The sequence below is a fragment of the Oculina patagonica genome, unplaced genomic scaffold (assembly GCF_052425735.1).
Source record: "Oculina patagonica isolate OP01 unplaced genomic scaffold, crgOcupat unplaced2, whole genome shotgun sequence".
Taxonomy (NCBI): domain Eukaryota; kingdom Metazoa; phylum Cnidaria; class Anthozoa; order Scleractinia; family Oculinidae; genus Oculina; species Oculina patagonica.
Genome location: NW_027558036.1, coordinates 667,850 through 686,471, shown reverse-complemented (window position 1 = coordinate 686,471; position 18,622 = coordinate 667,850). Strand labels below are relative to the sequence as shown.

Here is an 18,622-nt window from a genome sequence, read left to right as displayed (position 1 = left end):
AGTAGAAGTAGAAGTAGCAGTAGCAGTAGCAAACGCAGTAGCAGTAGCAGTAGGATATATTTAACAATTATTCTATGAGCCCGCGTTGGTTACGATGTGGTAAATAGCCAACGAGGCGCGAAGCGCCGAGTTGGCTATAACGACTCGTATCCAACAAGGGCGAATTGAATAATTGTTTTATTAAATTCTTCTTTAAGTTTAAATCGACTGGACATTTTATTTTGATGTAAACAAAGTGATAGTATGAGGATCGAGGCGGGAAAATTTGTGGCGCGGTGTTCACTTCTTGAGTTGAATGAAACACACGAGGAAAGCGAGCGACAGAGTTTTCTTCCCAAGATTTTCTTCGAAAAATCTCCTCTATAGTCGTCTATATATCATGGAAACTGTGACAACAGTTAAGATTTACGGGATGATCCGAAGCAAAAGCTTTTCTGGAAACTACACGTCTTGTGCAAGTCGAACGAAGCAGGAGTTACATTGTACTTGTTTACGGCTCCACGGCTGCCATCAAGACTGCTATATTATTTAAAGCGAAATTGAGCTCAAAGTGGAGCAGGTTTATTGAAGTATGAAAGGACAAGACCAAGTTTGAAAGGTAACAAACTTTAAAGAAGTGCTGAGCCTAATTTTATGATGTACACTGAATGAAACTGTGTCAGTTTGTCGTTCCGCTTTCGTAAATTATTTGCTGCTTTTCTACTTTATTCACTCGCTCTTGTTGTGCGTTTACAAGTATTTTAAAATAAACTTTTCGCATTAATCTTTTTGTTTTGCGTAGTTAATTTTACTATGCCATTTCTGTGGTTTTTGTAGGCACCGCTGATTATTTCTTGTTCATAAAGCTCGCCAAATTTGCTGTTTTCAACCATTTTTTTGATGGAACTGTCGCTTCCCGCAGAAAAATTTTACGCTGAGCGGCACTTGCTGCACTTATTTCCCATATAAGGTCAAACATAGGTATATGAGCTGATAACCGGGATTCAGTGAACCAATGAGAAAGCTAGAAATGCAATATCCAAGGTTGAGAATTTAATAATGTTGGATATGAGATAGTTATAACCAACTCGGCGCTAGTCGCCTCGTTGGCTATCTACCTTCTCATATCCAACGCGCACTCCTGGAATAATTGTTTAATATTGTCGCTGTTTGAGGCGTCGCTGTTTATTTTTTTTATTTTTTGGTTGCAAAACGTTCGGTAAGTCGATAAGATTATTGTGACTATTAGTGTTCGGTTTGCATCTATTTATCGAATCCGTCTTATATTTTTCGTGCTTGTAAACCTGAAATATGTACAATGTAGGTCTTAGTAAAATTGGTTTATAAAAGTGAAAAAAAAAGATGTTTTATAAAAAACAAGTACTTTTTCTAGCTTTCTGTTTTTTGGTAATTACAAATTAAACCTTAATTCACTGTTACTATTTTTTTATTGATTTCGTGCCTCGACTTTGGAACCTTTTTCAGTTAGATAGGCTGCAACTTAAACCGCTGTTATTTTGTTTATGGGTGTAGCTTTATTCCTAGGTCTTTGGGTTTTTAAGTCAGATCATTTATGCTTATCTTCGACATCCTTTGACTTAACGTCATACTGTAAAGTTCAGAAGGTAACAATCCCCTAAAAGTTACGACCATCCATAGAGTATCGCTAAACTTTCACCATTAGTAGCGATCTCAAGTGTTATTAGACTTTCTGGGAAATAAAAGTTGAAATAACAGGTACCAAGAACGATAGGCAATTATCCTTTTCTCATGTTAAAATGGTATCCACCAAACATTCGAGCAATACAGGCCAAAATAAAGTTACCAAAGAAATCTCTTAGCATGCCAACAGCTTAACTACAGCTAACAAAAACCTGCTAAAACTTTAGCACTCAAGTTGACCCTGCGAGAGAAAAAAAAATGGATTTGAAATTATCCATATTTCAGTTAAAACAGACGTTTCATGTCAGTTCAAAACATATTATTATCACGAGCTGTAGATAACCATGTTTTCGCCCACGACAGTATTTTATCCACGTGAATACCAAGACATTTCACGAATGCGAAATAAAACAAAACTGGTTTCAAAACTGATTATTTATTTACTTTCTGTGAGGCTGAACCAGAAACTTTGTATCGTTTTTTTTTTTACCGGTGTCCCCACGTCAGACAGTTTTGGAATGATTTTGAATCTTGCTGGTACCTCTTATGAAATCAAGTAGCTCGTTTTTCTCTGCAAAATGTTTTATTTGGAATAACATCAAAGCAGTGCCAATCAATAAAACTACTTTATTATTATAGTAAAATGGTTTCTGTGGGACTGCAGAAGAAACCGGACATACATTCAAAGCTTTTAGAAAAAAATGATGATTAAATATGAAACTGAGAATAGATTATTCAAAATTTTAAAGGGAAGTGGCTTATAAAGTAAGGAATTATGTAATTTAGTTTGATCTGCCTTTCTTCGTGTTTTTTTTCTTTCTGATGTTGTTTGTTAAAGACATTTTTCCTGAAATCTTTAAATTTAAATAAATATAATGAATATTCCTTCAGGCAGCGCTTCTATTTTATCGTCGCTAAGGTCCCTGACAGACCGACCGACAGTCAAAGGACGGGTGGACAAGAACAGCGTAAATGAACGTATCGTCTCAATGAGGTATTGTCTGTCCTTAATGATTTCTTTCTTCTTAACATCGCGTTACTATAGCTCTTACACTTGGAGTAACGGCCAGGAGAAATGAAAACAGCAAAAAACACTAAACTACAAAATATCAAAATCGAACCTCCTAACGAAATGTAAAATTTATGCAATTTCAATACTTTGTATCTTCTAAGGGAAAGTAAACATCATTAAAAACACTTGCTGCGAAAATTTATGATTTGCTCTTCGATGTAGTTCTGAAGACATTTTTCCTGAAATCTTAAAATTTATATACTGAACAGGTGCATGTACTTACAAAAGCCTTAGATTTGGTGAGCTTTGGAATATTCCTTCAGGCAGCGCTTCTATTTTATTGTGGCTAAGGTCCCTGTAACAAATGAAACGAGAATTTATGTTCATGAAAAATGTTAAGGTGATGATTAAAAACAATAAGTTCATATTTATTAGAACCACCAAAATGTTAGCAAAATACACATAATGTTTTCATGTTCTTAACGCTGTATATAAGTTTTTTTTCTCTCTTTTAAAAGAGACAGAGTCAGCTTGCAACGGGAGGGTTGTCCATTGTTGTGGACTAGATTCCATCCGAAAAAGATATAGTGCGAATCGAGTAGGGATAGGCAAGACCGATAGATAGACAGACGGACAGATCTGACCTGAATTAAACTGAAACTTTATTTAAACTCCGCATTCCATAAATTGACCCTAATTGGCTTTTATTAAAGTCGAGTAAAATTAATGCTAAGTAAATATATAATACAGAGTAATTATTTAATCTAATAAATATCACGATAGTCAACTCAATTGGACAAACTATTATAAAGAATTACGTGAAATAGCAAAAATCGAAATCCTAGAACCGTTCTTTTAAGGATAGGTCGAAGATCTTAATTAGGCAAGCATTTCATAATTTAAGTACTGTACAGGCCCGCAAAAGTGATGGGGTTGTGAACAGGCCAATTATCGTGACTTTTATTCTCTTAGGGATGTTAGCTGACAGGTAGCTGTTGAATATGTTGTCGGTCTACCCGCGAATTTTTATGCATTATACCGTTAACTTTAGTTGATATTGCCCCTGTTTGCTATCAAGTTAATTATTAGACGGACAGACGAACAAACGGTACGGGTTGACAAGAACAATAATAACCAGTAAATGTAGCGTTTCCATGAACGACGAAAAACCCCTCAATTAATCATTTTTAATAATAGTGCTTCAAACAAGATTGGTACATTTCAAGTCAGTACGTTTTATTGTATCGTACTTTTTTATAATAGCATATGTGCCTGTAAAAAAAAATGAAATGAACGAAAATTTGCGTTTATTGAATACACAGCAACTCATTGAAGGTCTCAAGGTCTTTATTCCAATGACCAACGCGTGGATTTCAAAAGCAAATACACTTGCTAACTACGTTCTTCTGTTGTTGTTCGCTCATTAGCTAACAAAATATGCCAGTTAATTGTGGTCACCTCGCTATATGTATCTGTTGGGCTTGGCTAGCATTTCCGCTTATTGTATTTAATTACGATAAACATGTCTTTCATACCCAAAATACACAACAACTCATTTGGGATCTGCGGGTCTTTAATGCAATGACCAACGCGTGAGTTCCCCAAATTTCCCCCAAGGAGTTGTTGGAATCATGAGTGAGTGATAGCCTCCCTCATCATATATGCTTACAGCAGCTAATTTATATTGAAGAGAACGTTAACAGTCTAAATAGCGTTCATACCCGTTTGAGCGCCAATTGCCTGGGAGTTAAATGTAATGCCCAGAGACACCGCAACTTTGGGCATACCTCGCTATACTACTCCCCGTCAAAAGGAGTACCTAGAGCATTTAGTAATGTCAAAAACGCATCAGTTGAGTGAAACCTTAAGCTTATTAGTGAGTATGTTAGTGGTGTAAGGGCGCCATTCTTTTTATAAGTAAACGCAGGGCCCAAATCGTATTTAGTGGGTTGAAGCACTCACTTTGGCAACTTGAATGCGTGCACAAGTACGGACATTGGGAAGAGGTTAGAATGCTCAACTTTGGGAACTGGGTCTGAGAATTGTACGGTTACGATATTGATAGTTATGGACCAGCAAACAAACAGCACGATGCCTCAATTAAAGAGGTGTATGTCACGTCGTCGTAGATGTTTTTGTGGATCGAATCCTGCTGCGGTCTGTAAGAAAAGGTTTGCTTTAAAAAAAAGAGAAAAAGGCCACCAAACACGCAGCCCAGAAGGTTGTGTTTAACGATATAGTAAGGTCAAGTTGTTCGAAAATTCTGGTGGGGATGGCTGGTGCGATAGGTAGCTTTTGAAAAACTGGTTTGCTGTTTATGCGCCTTATGCCACTTAAAAGTAAAGTTTTTTTTTTTTTTGTACTTGGATGATTGCGCTTAAAGCTGGGTTTGGAAACCCATGCTGCAGATGCAGTATCGTACTGTTTTGAGGTAGCACGGAATGCTTAAAGTTGACAAAGTTGTTGCGAGGAGGACCACATAGCGGAAGAGGTGATGGCCCTGCAGTGCACTGGTTGGTAGCACAAATAAAGGCAGAAACGGAGTTATGCGCGCAACTGCGACCGGTATGTCGCTACTGTGGACGGTTCAAACGCTTTTCTTCTGTAACACTGTAGTTCAGTGTCGAGACTTTGTTTCTGTGCATGTAATGTACCTGCCGAGGTAAAGAGGCAAAAAAAATCGAGAGAAAATATAGTTGATGCGATGTGATGTGATGTGATTTTATGTCATGTCATGCCTAAAATCATAACATAAAATCTTATCACATCACATCAACTTTATTTTCTCTGCCTCTTTTTTTTTTGCCTCTTTACCTCTTTGTACTACGGTAAAAACCAAAATATTTCGCGAAGCCAAACGCATTGTTTGCGTGTTGCGTTAGGTTCCTTTACTGATATTGCTGACAGTTGTAGTGTTATCGGTGCGTACAGTTAACCATTTGCCGCTAAGCTCCTGGTCCAGCCTCTAAGTGCGAGCAGGATAGTGTATGTCTCTTGTAAATTAATATGCGCCCCAGCTAGAGAGGGACAGCAGTTAGCTGCCTAATTTAAGTAGAGCCAGTCACCATGAAGAAATCCTCCTGAGCCGAGCGGGCACGCGACTGTGAAGAATTCATCCAAATCAATCGGCTCAAATTCGTCGAACAAAAACTCAGTGTTCCGTTAAAGACGATTAAAAATTCAGCCCACCATGTTAAAAAAGCGTTGAGTGCCGCGGTGGGGAGGATATGGTGATGCAGGCGTCGCAAGCTACGAACAGTGTCAATCACTCGCCGGAGAAACGTTCGCCCGCTAAATACCACGCAAAATTTAATTTTGCAGCACGATTCTCTCTTTGTGATTGATTACTTCGCCATTGAGACGCTTGGTAATTATCTATTCACTGTGTCAATTTCAACCCCCAGAAAGGTAAGTCGCTGAGGTGGAGGGATAGCTTTATCTGAAGCTCAAGTTGGCCTAAGAGTCTAATGACTGATTTACTCATTCTAAACTATTTCGCTTTCGCTTTCACTGTCGCCTATGAGGAGAAAGTCATCACGATACGCTTATATGGTTAGAAAACCTCGCCTTGTCCTGATTCAGGTGATCGCTTGCGTGGGCCTGTGAAATATTCAGGGCGATTATAAGGTGCCAAAAGGCCCGCGGTTGGGGGAGGACTCCTATATGAAAGCGGCGGAGATGCTCGCCGGAATTAAAAAAAAAAACCTAAAAGAGAGCAGTCTGGGCATGGCTCAAGCTTTTTATGGCCCCTAAAAGATATCACAATACTGGAAATAGAATTTATATTTTCATATTTCTTGTTTTGGCTGAAGAAAAGATGGAATTTTGCCCGGAACATCCTAAGCGAGACTAAAAATGCGAAATTTTCTCCTCTAAGCATCTTCTTCCCTTTAGTATAGGATCCCCCCCCCCCGGGCCAAAAGGTAATTTAAAGTCATACATGACGGTAGTGTGGTTCTCTCCGCTAAATTGCAAATCCAGTCCTGTACCTTTGTAAGTACGATAAGCACGATAAGCACTTTTGAGATCAATTTTTACAAGATACGCGTCAGGCTTGATAAGCGAGACCGCTTCGTCAAGTGTCACGTAAGAGAAATGTTGCGTATATGCATGCATACGGGTTTATTTTGTTATGTTCTGGGAGGCTGCAGTCGTGTACGAGTCGAATATTGTCAATGTTTGGTATAGGAATGGCCCCAAGAGCACTGAAAATAGAAGATTTTGTTCTAGGTATTACATAATAATTCCAAATTTGAATTTCTTCGCAAATTTGTTTTTCCATCTTGTCACATACGTCCAAATCTGGCACTGAATCCAACGCGACCCAACAAGCTACGAACTTCTGAGGGTGTCTGCGGTTGACTTGAAAAGTGCCATTAACAGTGTTACAGTTCCCTGTGGCAAGAGTTCCTGCTGGATCCACACGATGGATTTCAAGATCCATGGCAGTAGAATATCCTAGCAAACAACGACCTGTTTTGACAACAACAAAATCTGCCACAAATCTTTGTTTTACCAACAGAGTCTTCTGACTGAAACTAACCTTTGATTTCAAGCGCACGACCCACATAAGCAAACAACTTTCTTGTGCTTTCTCCTTAACAGTGTCCATGCTTATAAGATTGCTCGCAGGTCCAGAATCAACCAACACTTCCCTATTTACTGCCCCGATGCTTACACAAAGCACTGGCTCAGCAGAAGCGGTCAAATTGCATGTCTGCTCTTCTACGGTAAAGGCAAATGAGTCATTCTCACCTGGGAGTTTCAACGATCCCTCTACAAGATTGGCCTAACCTGATTTTCCTGGACTCTGATGTCTTTCTCCCCGTCGTTAAGTGGTACTTGTTTTTCCAAACTTTGGGATCCTTTCCCCCTTGCAACAGCTAGCATAGTGTCCGTACTTGCCACAATTACTACACTTCCGTCCACGAGCTGGACAATTGCCGTCTTTAGCCAAGTGACCCTCTTTTCCACAGTTGAAACAAACCCTTTTACCTTTCGATCCACGCCCAGACCTTTCTTTGACAGCATTAGTCCCTGCTCCAACACTTGCTCCAGGTTCTTGTCGGTCTTGACTTGGCGTAACCATTTGACTCACTTGCTCACGCAAAGCTTCCCACTTTCGGACCTTATCCATCGCAGCCTCTAGCGTAATATTATTCACCTCGAGTAATTTCTTCTTCAGTTCAACATTGGGGAGCTTCTCGATCAGATGATCTCGCAAATTTTCCTCCAAAGCTACGCCAAAATTTCAGTGACGAACTTGTTTCCGTAAACGAACCAAAACTTTGTCAGCGGTCTTCTCCTTGGTCGGCGCAAGTTGCCGAAAAACCACAGGCCGCCCAGACGTTGTATTTGATTTAGGTGATTAGAAGACAATGTATGAGAATACTTTGAGAATTGCTCTAAATAGTACTTATATGAAAGATTTGTATAAAAATGTCTTAGCTTATGTTTATCTTGCGTTACTTTGACATTTCTGTTCACACATTTCTGGGAGGCACAGGGCAATTTGCGTCATGCACATTACACCGTGCTATGGTTCCTGGGGAAATTTTTACCGGAATAGGTGGGAAATCTCTAGCGTGTTAACTCACTGCGTGCAGCTGATCGAGCGAGCGTACAAGCTAAAAAATTTGCATGACGCAAATTGCCCTGTGCCTCCCCACGGTTGAGGGTGACTTTTGTCGCTATGGCGCGGTCGCTTAGCTAAAATTTTGAATCTTGTGCCCAAGATAATTTTTCACGCATTCAGACAAAGCAAAAGTGGAAATCCAGCGCTCGAAAACGAGCGTTTATCGGGCGGTTAAAATAAACTTTGGAACCTAAGGCGAAGGAAATCGAAAGAAGAATTATCGACGGCTGTATTGAAGCAAATTTGGAGAGATTCGGCCATTTTAGTGGTATTTATGGAGCTTCGAGTGCACACCGTTGGTAAACTAGGTCGCCTGCTTTTCGTTTCTCTTTAGGGTAAGCACAACGTCGGAAAGAAAAACTCGTCTAAACGGCTTTAAATCCCACTCCACAGGCCCAGAAATGTCAAAATAACGCAAGATAAACATAAGGTAAGACATTTTTATACAAATCTTTCATACAAATACTAATTCGAGCAATTTCAAAGTATTCTCATACATTGTCTTATAATCACCTAAATCGAATACAACGTCTGGGCGGCCTGTGGAAAAACATGGCCTTCGAATGGCACATTGTCCACGGCGCAAAAATGAGCATCAAGCGAAGACACACTTCATACTCGTTACCCTCCTCGGCATTGATCGGTCCTGAATCCGAAAGGACTTCGGAAATATCTTGGACTTCCATGCCCGCAAAATGAAGTAATTGAGCTTTCTTTCGAGAGGCGTTCGTAATTCCTTTGCCATCGATGTAATATTGGTAAGATCGCTTCCACTGTCGCCACCGTTTGGCGACCTGAAAGTAAGAACCGGTTAAATCTTAGGGCGGCAACGCTCGTTCCGCTTGAGTGCGACATCCTTGTCGCCAATTTGTAGTGTTCAAAGGCCACAAAGGCAAGCCACAAAGGCTAACAGCTGCTTTTAAAGCAGAACACACGACCGTACACACAGTACATGCTTTCCCGCTCACTACACACTCTTCGCATCCCCGATGTACTCTTATGAGTAACCGCTGGGCTACTGACATGTAATACACTACAGCCTTCCACTGCCACCCACTGCAAATGACCCCTTTTTCGCCAAATTAAGGGTATCCCTTTGACAGTCTGTTATCATCCATGCAAATACCGAGAGATTAGGCAGCGTAGACTTGTTCGTAACTCCTAACTTAAAGTCACGAGAATAGCCAAAGTTGGCAACGTTATAAGCAGAAGCAGTACTTTTAAATTTAGTTTTTGAGGCGATTAAAACTAATTTATTTGATATGAGCTAGTTTTAAATATTGTCATTATAACAATTTTTACCATTTTGTAATTCAAAGAAAAATTCAGCCAACCAGAGAAACAGACAAGACGGGTTACCAAGAACAACATAAAACACCAGTAAACGAAGCATAAACCTTCAGTTAATCAGTTTAGTTAATGGAACGAGATTTGGTACGTTCAAGTCAAAAAGTCAGTCGGTTTTATATTCGGCATAAAGGTTAGAGTTCAAGCTCAATATTCAGTTATTGTCTGCCCTTTTAGTTTTGCAAAAAGTTGTATTTTAATATTTTGATCATTATCCAGTTTGTAGCAGTTCTTAACAGGTTAAACTGTTGTTACCAATGATTGGGCATTTGTTTGGTACCATTATTGTAGGAGCAACTGTAAAAGGTTTGCAGTACTGATCCATCAAAGTATAAGAGATGGAAAGTGCTGGAAACCGTTAATAGCCTCCTTAATTAAATACTTGTCAGATGCATGTACTTACAACCCAACTAGACTTGATAGGTTTTCAAATATTCCTTCAGGCAGCACTTCTATTTTATTGTGCCTAAGGTCCCTGTAAAAAACAAAATCACATATTGTACGATTACAGTAAGACAGATCGACCCTTATATGCCACACCTTTAAGATGATTAAAAGTATCGACCCCTCGAACGAAGCTACCCACCAGAAGTGATGAAAGGAAAACACTTTTAAATGTGACAGTAACAATGGTTGTTACTTTCAAAACTTTACGATCGTTTGCCCTTAAATTAATCCGCATTTTATCACAGTAATCGAGCGTAAGCTGGATAAGCAAATTATATACAGTGATATATTGTCCTATTTGCATCAAGCCAACAATAATAATAATTGTCACCAATTGTAATCATTATGTGGCCCACGACAGTTAAAACTTAAATTATTTGTTATGAGCCACTTTTAAGAAGTTTTCTGCAATTCAGCATGACACACACACACCCACACACAGAAAGTCGGACAAACAGGCAGACAGACAGACAGGCAGGCAGGCAGGCAGGCATGCATGCATCAGGCAGGGAGTTGGACAGAAAAACAAGCAGGCTGACATACAGAGTGATATACATGTACCTCCAGTCTGACAAAGACATCCCCTTTTCGTAATAACCTCCTGTATAGTAATCCCCACCCACATCCCCAAGAGTAAGTGTTGTTATTTTCGCTGGGAGGCCTGTGTACCCAGTCTCTCTTGCGTCAGGAACACGAGTGATGAAAGGACTCCTATCTTTGAACTTTTTTGTATTGTTTAGGGTTAAAGTGAATCGTGCTGTTAAATCTGTTGTATATTAACTGCATGGAAGCTGAAATATGGTTCGAACTGTCAAAAATCTGATGTATATGAAAATTTCCTTGTATAGTTACCGATTGCGTGCTTTAGCAAAATAGCGTCAAAATGAAGTTGGGATCATCACCGTACTCGACCTGTTTGCTGTACCTGAAAAATTTCTACCGTTATAAGCGTTGGTCTTTTTGGACTTTGCTCCTTTGCGATGCAAAATGTACGGATACTGAGAAACTGCTTATCCGTTAAATTTGGTTAAATTTGGTACCAGTTTGAGGTAAATGGCTCGGGGTAAAGATGCTGGTTTGCGCCCGACTCTTAAAGAATAATCCGTATACTGCCGTCGCAGTTACTGTGCCACTAGTATCACCGAAGGCATGAAAACAAAAAAAAAATGGACCACCTTTGGCTGTAGCTAGACTGCAGGAAATTCTAACTTTATAGATTTGGTATTCCTTGAACTTGCAACAATGTTTTACCAGTTTCTCTATTTCTAGCACTGAATCCCATGGTAGGTGTTGCTGCGAGTCGATTTGTAGTATAGATCGTCTTACCCAGGCTGTGGGACTTGCCATTTCTAAGAAGCAAAGGCCTCACTGCCCCCTTACTCAGACTGTGGGACTTGCCACTCCAAGAGGGTCAAATACTATTGCCTAACTAGTCAGAATTTCTCTCTTACTAGTTTCCACAGAACCTTTGGTAAAGATCACAACCATCTTTCTGCTTGCTCCAAGAAAGTCTCGGAAAATTTGCTTCTTTGGCTTTCATGCACAAATTTTCCTTGTCATATATTTTCCCTTCGTCTCTCAATTCAGCGTTAGCCACCACCACTTAATAGTGGCATGTATGTAGTTTAAACTCCGCTTCTCAATATACTAAGGCTGTAACCTTTTCAAATTATAAATTGTGCCCCTGGGCAGTGGTAATTCTTCCACTAACGATCCTCAAAATCTTCGTGATATTTGGCTTTCAAGTTTTCTAGCTGTTGCTTTAGAGTTCCACCAAGAAGAAACAGTGGCTGTGTTGAACCGAACAACGGACTAGTTAATAACAAAGCCTAAACCTGTGTGTACCTGCAAGACTGACTGCTAAAAATCGCCACAAAGCGCAACAGCCAGCTTTGAAACGGTTTTGAACCAGCACAATCCAGTGTATGGTTTTAGAGTGTAGTTCCAGTCTCCAATCTACAATCGTTTAAGGACGAACTAGTCTAATATTCCTAAGCTGATATGTCGAAGATGGTTCGTATATTTGTGCTTTCTGCTTGTTTTTCTTCTGCTGCTTCGTAGGGGGTCTTACAGGGGCGGTCTCTGGCACGGTTCATAGGTAGAAAAAATAAAAATAAATAACGGATCACGGATATTAAAATTTCATTTTTCCGAATGACGAAAATAAACAAGTAACGTACTACTTTTCTATTTCGCTGTTACCCAAAGAAATTCACATTTACGTTTCACGGCAAATCAAATCTGCTAATCACGCATCACAAAAGTATCCCCTCTTTGTAAAGAAGGTCAAAACTTCCTTTCTTTCTAAGGCTAATCATTAACTCTCTCCACGGTCCCTTTCTCCAGTTGGTCTTGGATTTCATTAATTAATAATTTGTCGCCAATTTTTAGCTCTGTGCTATTGGCTTGCTATGTCTATATCCATTCATCTTTTTCTTCAGTTTTCTTTCTCTTGAAATCATTTTTGGCCAATCTCCGAGGGAGCAACAGTTACGACATTCACCTGAACTACGTTGAAATTCTAGAAAGAAACCTGAATAGACTAGAACGCTTTTTTCTGGACGTTTTGCATTCCATCCAGGACCGAAACTCCGTAAACGAACATTTACAGAATAGAATCATGTTTATAAGTTAAATGGACTCACTCACATGATTCTATTTTGTGCCTCAGGGTTGCAAGTGCTTACTTTATTCTCTCACTCCTGAACATTTACATTTCCCACAAGTTTAGTTACCTTTTTTTGCATCTTTGGAGACTAGCAGCAAATAAGACCCGATTATGCATGCAGTGACATTGTTTCAAACTATATTTCTGACGAAGGCAACAGAACGTTTGCGAATATTTAGTTTCTTAAAAGTATTTATAAGATCATTTTACACTTTTAGATCAGTTTCAAAAATGTTTTTAAGTTGACATAATAAACACGGATCGCCCAAATAACAAACTGTGACATAGTAAATAATAAATATGGTATTTTTTTTCAAACTGTGACATGTTTTCTGGAAAAGAATATGAATAAGACAACAACAAAAAGGGGCCTACCTTCTGTATAAGTCAACTGATATTCTTAAAGGAACTGTGTCATGAATTTAAGCCAAATGTAAACAAGAAAAATGGCCGCAGGATTAAGTGAAACATAAAATTAACCACTTACAATGACGAAGAAACATATCAATAACGCAGCAAATTCAAAAGAAAATGTGGATGGACAAATATTGAGAAGAGTAAACGGATTGCGGTATGGTTCTTTGCCAAATCTTAAATACTACAAGTCATGAATAAATTGAAATTGTTTTAGTGCGACGGCTGAGGGAACATACCAAGTGCGATTAGTAACCAGCTGGTAGTTTTGGTGAATATTGTTGGGAGTCCGTTTTAGGTGTTCATATCGTTTGAGGGTATTGATGTACACTTATGAGTAACCGCTGGCCAACATGTAATACATTACATCCATCTCGTCCTTCGCTTAAATACTTTACGTCAAATAACAGAAAAGTTCCTTTAAACACGCGTTCAAACTCACTAGTCATAAACATGGTCCCTGCGGTTAAAGGGACTATGTCACGGCCAAGTTAATCTTATGTTATTAAATTTTGCCAAATATTCGCAATGAAACTAAATGTTTGCAAAGAAATTAAGAGCGAATTTTTTTGTAGACCGCGTGAAAACAAAAAAATGCGGTACAAACTTCCAAATTCATCTACCTTCATTTTTGGCTCAGAGATACCTTATGGTAAGTCGATAAACGTGGTGTATTTTTTTCGTTTAAATCTATTTTAATTTTCGAGAAAATATTCAGACACTGTAACGAGTGCCCGGCGACACAAAATGGCCGAAACGAGAGCGACGAACATGGTCACAAGAACTTAGCTCATCAAAAGCATAAATTGAAGATGACCTTTCTTAAGTTTGTATATTTGTACAGGAGGCATTGACGAATGTTATGAGTCTAAAATAAGGATAATCAACTGAACTATGAAATCCAGGCAGGCGTTTAAAAATCACCATTTTCTCATTGTTTACAGATTTCATTTTGGAGACGTTTTTCACGAAGCACTTTTCCTATGCGGTATGACTCGGATTCGCCTGAAACTTTGGCTTAGATAAGTAGAAATGATGTACTTTTTAAGTATATAAAAATTTGCTCTGGGCTTTTGATTTTATCCAATAAATAGACCGTCCTACTTCGAAGAAATCGCTCGACAGTGACTTATGTAAACAAAGCAAATAATCGAATTACGCAGTACACTTTCTCTTAATATAGCGAAAATTCGAACACAATCTTATCATTTAGCTACACACGAGTTTATTTATTAATATTTTACTCTTACCTTGCAAAAGCAGTGGTAAAACATTGTTTTTCCCCATTCTTGACATTCTTTTATCGGCAAATTGCACGGGCAAGCGGCTATGTTGCTTTTATACAATCAGTCGCTATTAGCAAAGGCCCTCGTAAACATTGTATTTCTTGACAATTTTAACCACATTTCAGGTTCCATTTAGCCATTCGTACAAGACTTGATAACACGATGAACAGATTCACTTAACGACGTTTTAAGCCTCAAATGAGATGTTGTGAAATTCAAAGAACGGTTACATGTCATTGCTCGTGAACCCTCGTATTTGTCACGCAATGAGTCACGAACTCTCGGGGGGTGAGTGGGTACTGTACTACTACAGGGGGCTCCCTACAAAGTCTGCATTTTTTCAACTGCCATTTAGATACAGTCGACTCCCGATAACTCGAAATCACGTTTTAAAAGTTTTCTCGTGCTCTCTTGTTCGTCCACATGTGCAACCTCTCACTCGGTCATAAAAAAGCCGCTTTTTGAACTCCATTTTCCCTTTTATTTATTCAATACCAAAAAAATCAAGATGTACAGACTTGAAAAAAAGCACTGCATCTAGCACCAACGGTACGGTAATTTGTACAGGCTTTTTATTCCTGTTAAAATTATTATACTATTATACGGAACCCCATCTGGGCGTGGTAAAAGCTTTTTAATTTGACCCCGGGGCCGGATACCATTTCTATGTCTTATCAATGATCTGAAGACTGCCAACAAATCACGAGAGTATGTTTTACCTTTAAGTGCAGCTCAAAACGAAACCTTTGTGGTTAAACTGGCAGGCAGCCTGCCACGTCCTGAACACCCAAAATGTGTGACCAAAATCCGTATTTTAACCATAATATGGGAGTTCACCCTTCCCGCTTTCAATACACAGAGGAGTCTGTCATAAACGTTTTTACTTTTATTCATTTTAGTTTGGGGGGTGATCAACTTATCAGTACGAGATCGCTAGGAACGTCCCGCACACTTTTAACGGGATCGACTGCATTCACTTAGGCCTGCATAGCAGGCGTCGGAAAGGAAGGAGGGGGGGAGAAAGAGGGGAAAAAACGTAGGGGTTCTTAAGGCAGGCGTTCCCTCTTCCCCGTCTTTTTCCCTCCCCTTTTCCCTCCCCTTTTAACGCCTGCCGCGCAGGCTAGCATTCACTCGATTGCGGTGTTTTTGTTTCAGCATATTATTACGTCAGGAAAACGTTACATAATCGACATTTGTTATCAGACGGCGCTAAGCTCGATTTTATATATATATATCCGTCACCACCGTTGTCAGAATTTATCAGACTAAAACAGAAAAAAAGAACAAATCACACTGTGTAAGGTTTCTCCTTTTTAAACTTAATCATATCGTATTGTATATAACCACTATATTAAACGGACTGAGAACTGACTTACAATAAACCCCTTCTAGCTCGAATTCTATGACGATAACGCTCATTCACGAACGTAGCGCACTCGAGGCGTCACAGTTTCTATCCTTCGAAGCTTCGCTTATTGGGTAATTTACGATTCCGATTATAATTACATAGTTTCTGGAGGAAGAAAGTGACATTTAAATTTTGAAAGAGTTTGGTCTTGAATATAATATTCATGAAAAATTGGAATTCCGGACAATCGGAAATCTGGATAATCGAGGTTCGACTGTACTTTCTATAGAAAATTAACAAAAATCGCAAAGACTTACCAGACCCAGCTGGGACAAATATGCCCGTACGTCGGGGGTGTAAATTTTGGATATTATGGTCTTTCGCCAAAAAATAGCAATATTTTCAGCCAAAATGGTCTCGTTCAGGGTTATACACGCAGAAATATACAAATAGCAATTCTATTTTTAGTTTTTTGGAGTCGTCTAGAGGGTCAAAAAAAGCTCGAACCACACCCAGATTGTTATCTTTTAAGGGTTCTTTTCAAAATTTCTGACGAGCATCCCCGTCCGTTTCATATAGCAGTCCCCCCGGGTGTTGATTCCGCGGTCAGACTTGCGTGATTTCCCTTCTTTGGCATGCCTCGATAATTCTGCGGGAACGCGACAGCGTTGCGAACCTCTTCTCCATCCATTGCCCAGAAAGGACCGATGAGCTGGGCAGATAGTAATGTCCGAAATATTCAAAGAAATATTGAAGATTGATGCCGTGCTAAAATGATATCTACTTCTGACTCAACATCATTAACACCCGCAGCCAGTTTGTGAGCCGAGATATCTTTTTCACATGAACGCAGAGGGAGTATAACAGGACTTTTTTCCGCAGCTCGACTTCGCTTATCTTGGGAGCAGTATCCCCCAACTAATCTTTGAAAAGAGTAATTGATTTTCATTCTATACTCTGTAAAATTCTCTACTCATTAAAAGCACGAATAAACAAAATATCAGTTCTTGTTTGGTTTGGAAACTATGGCGCGACGCTCATCATTGTTAGAGCTACACCTAATCTAGTTTTTTTTTTTTCCTTTCTGATTTGTAAATAGAATCTCTGATATTTAAAAATGCTATTTCCTCTTTGTTAAAACAAAAAATATGTGACCCCTTTCTTTAATCCGTGCCAGACCTTGACGTTAAAACCCCTCCCCAAAATAAAAATAAAAAATAAAAAAAATAAAAGTTACTTCGAAAAAACAAAACAACCAAAAATACAGCTGCAGTACTCCGTTAAAAATGCAACAACAACGGCAACAGTTACTCAGTGACCTTCCCCGTTTCAGGTTTAATAATTTTTTTTTCTATAGTATCTTTATGATGTTTTTTTTACGTGAAAACGTACTTTCATATACCGTGACTTTTTGGAAAGGGTTTTTAGACTTTTTATTACCCCGTTTATGTGCCATTACGTTTATATTTAGCCCCACCAAAACCACTTACGAAATTGTAAAAATCTAGGGATCATAACCGAAATTTTACGGTATTTCTCAAAGTACATAGCCCACCAAATTAAATTCAATGAGTAACCTCCCCTCAAGTGACATATCATTGCGTGACAGATGTCAAGCCGCCATTTTCGCTCTAGTTGATCTTCTGCAAAAACAACGGCCAAAACGCGGTTTTTAAACTGTGAAGCAAGTTTCTTCTATGAAGTGGCCGTTTTCACTAAATGTGGTTGGAACTGTGAAGACCGGAATGCGGTGTTTTTTTTTTTTCAAGGACCTTCTGGCAAAGTTATTGCTGATTTGAAATTCTCGGGAATTCTGAATACTGTGATTTGGTAAACACCGTTCGAGTGCTGGTAACGTATTTGAAACAAAAGTAGGATACAAAGCAATCTTCGACAAATTGTTACGCCAGGTAAGCTAAATATTGAGTTTTGGATCAAATAGGGTGTTTACTAATAAGATTTTGTCGGAATTTTGGCTTTGAGAACGGAAAGCGTAATTCGAGCCTTATTCGATTATTTGCGGTTGTTGACAAGTCGGTGTTGTGATTTCGTCCAAATTGAAAGGGGAAGTTCTTCGTAGCAATTAAAAGCCCAGGACTGATTTTTATACCATTAAAAAGAACATCATTTCCACTTATTAAAGCCTAAGTCTTAAGTAATTCTGAGTTATACCGCATAGGAAAAGAGTTCTTTGAAAAAATGCTCCAAAATGAGATTTTTAAGCAATCAAATTTTTGTAATATTTAAACAGGCTCTAAATATTCAAATCGATCTTTGTAATACTGTTCTTAAACTTAAATCATTTGTAAATGCCTCCTTAACAAATACACAAAATCGAGAGAAGTCTGCTTTATTTTGCGCTTGTGAGCAGTATCATTCTTATGCTCTTAATCGTGGTATGAAATTCGACCATTTCATGGCAGTCGGCGGGCGTGACAGTTTTAATTTTTTTTTTCTGCCAAACAAAGATAGCTCATAAAGAAAAAATCATAGCACGTTGATCGACTCACCATAAGGTATCTCTGAAAAAAAATTGAGGGTAGGCTTGTTTAAAATTTTGTACCACCTCTCACTCGGTCACGGGAAAAATTCGCTCTTAATTCTTTGATACTAAATGACAAAACCATAATTTCCTTGCAGCTAAATGTGTCTCCAGGGCGTCATAAATTAAAGTAACAAGCAGACAAGATTAACTTTGAAAACTGTTCCGCCGGACCATATTTCAAAAGCCCACATCGCAATCCTTTTCAATCTTCGACACTTTTGGCCATCCGTACCTTCTTTTGCATTTGGTGTGTTCTTTAAATATTCCTTCACTGTTGTA

The 18,622-nt window shown here is 38.9% G+C and overlaps 1 protein-coding gene across 1 annotated transcript in view; it reads right to left on the bottom strand.

Annotated features, from left to right (window-relative positions):
* Positions 1–18,622, bottom strand: part of LOC144640136 (uncharacterized) — an 83,035-nt gene that overhangs the window by 31,019 nt on the left and 33,394 nt on the right. The window contains exons 12-13 of the mRNA XM_078499345.1: positions 10,039–10,110; positions 2,937–3,008 (exon numbers count right to left, since the gene is read on the bottom strand). Coding sequence (XP_078355471.1) covers positions 2,937–3,008; positions 10,039–10,110 — 144 coding nt within the window. The remainder of the gene's footprint in view (positions 1–2,936; positions 3,009–10,038; positions 10,111–18,622) is intronic.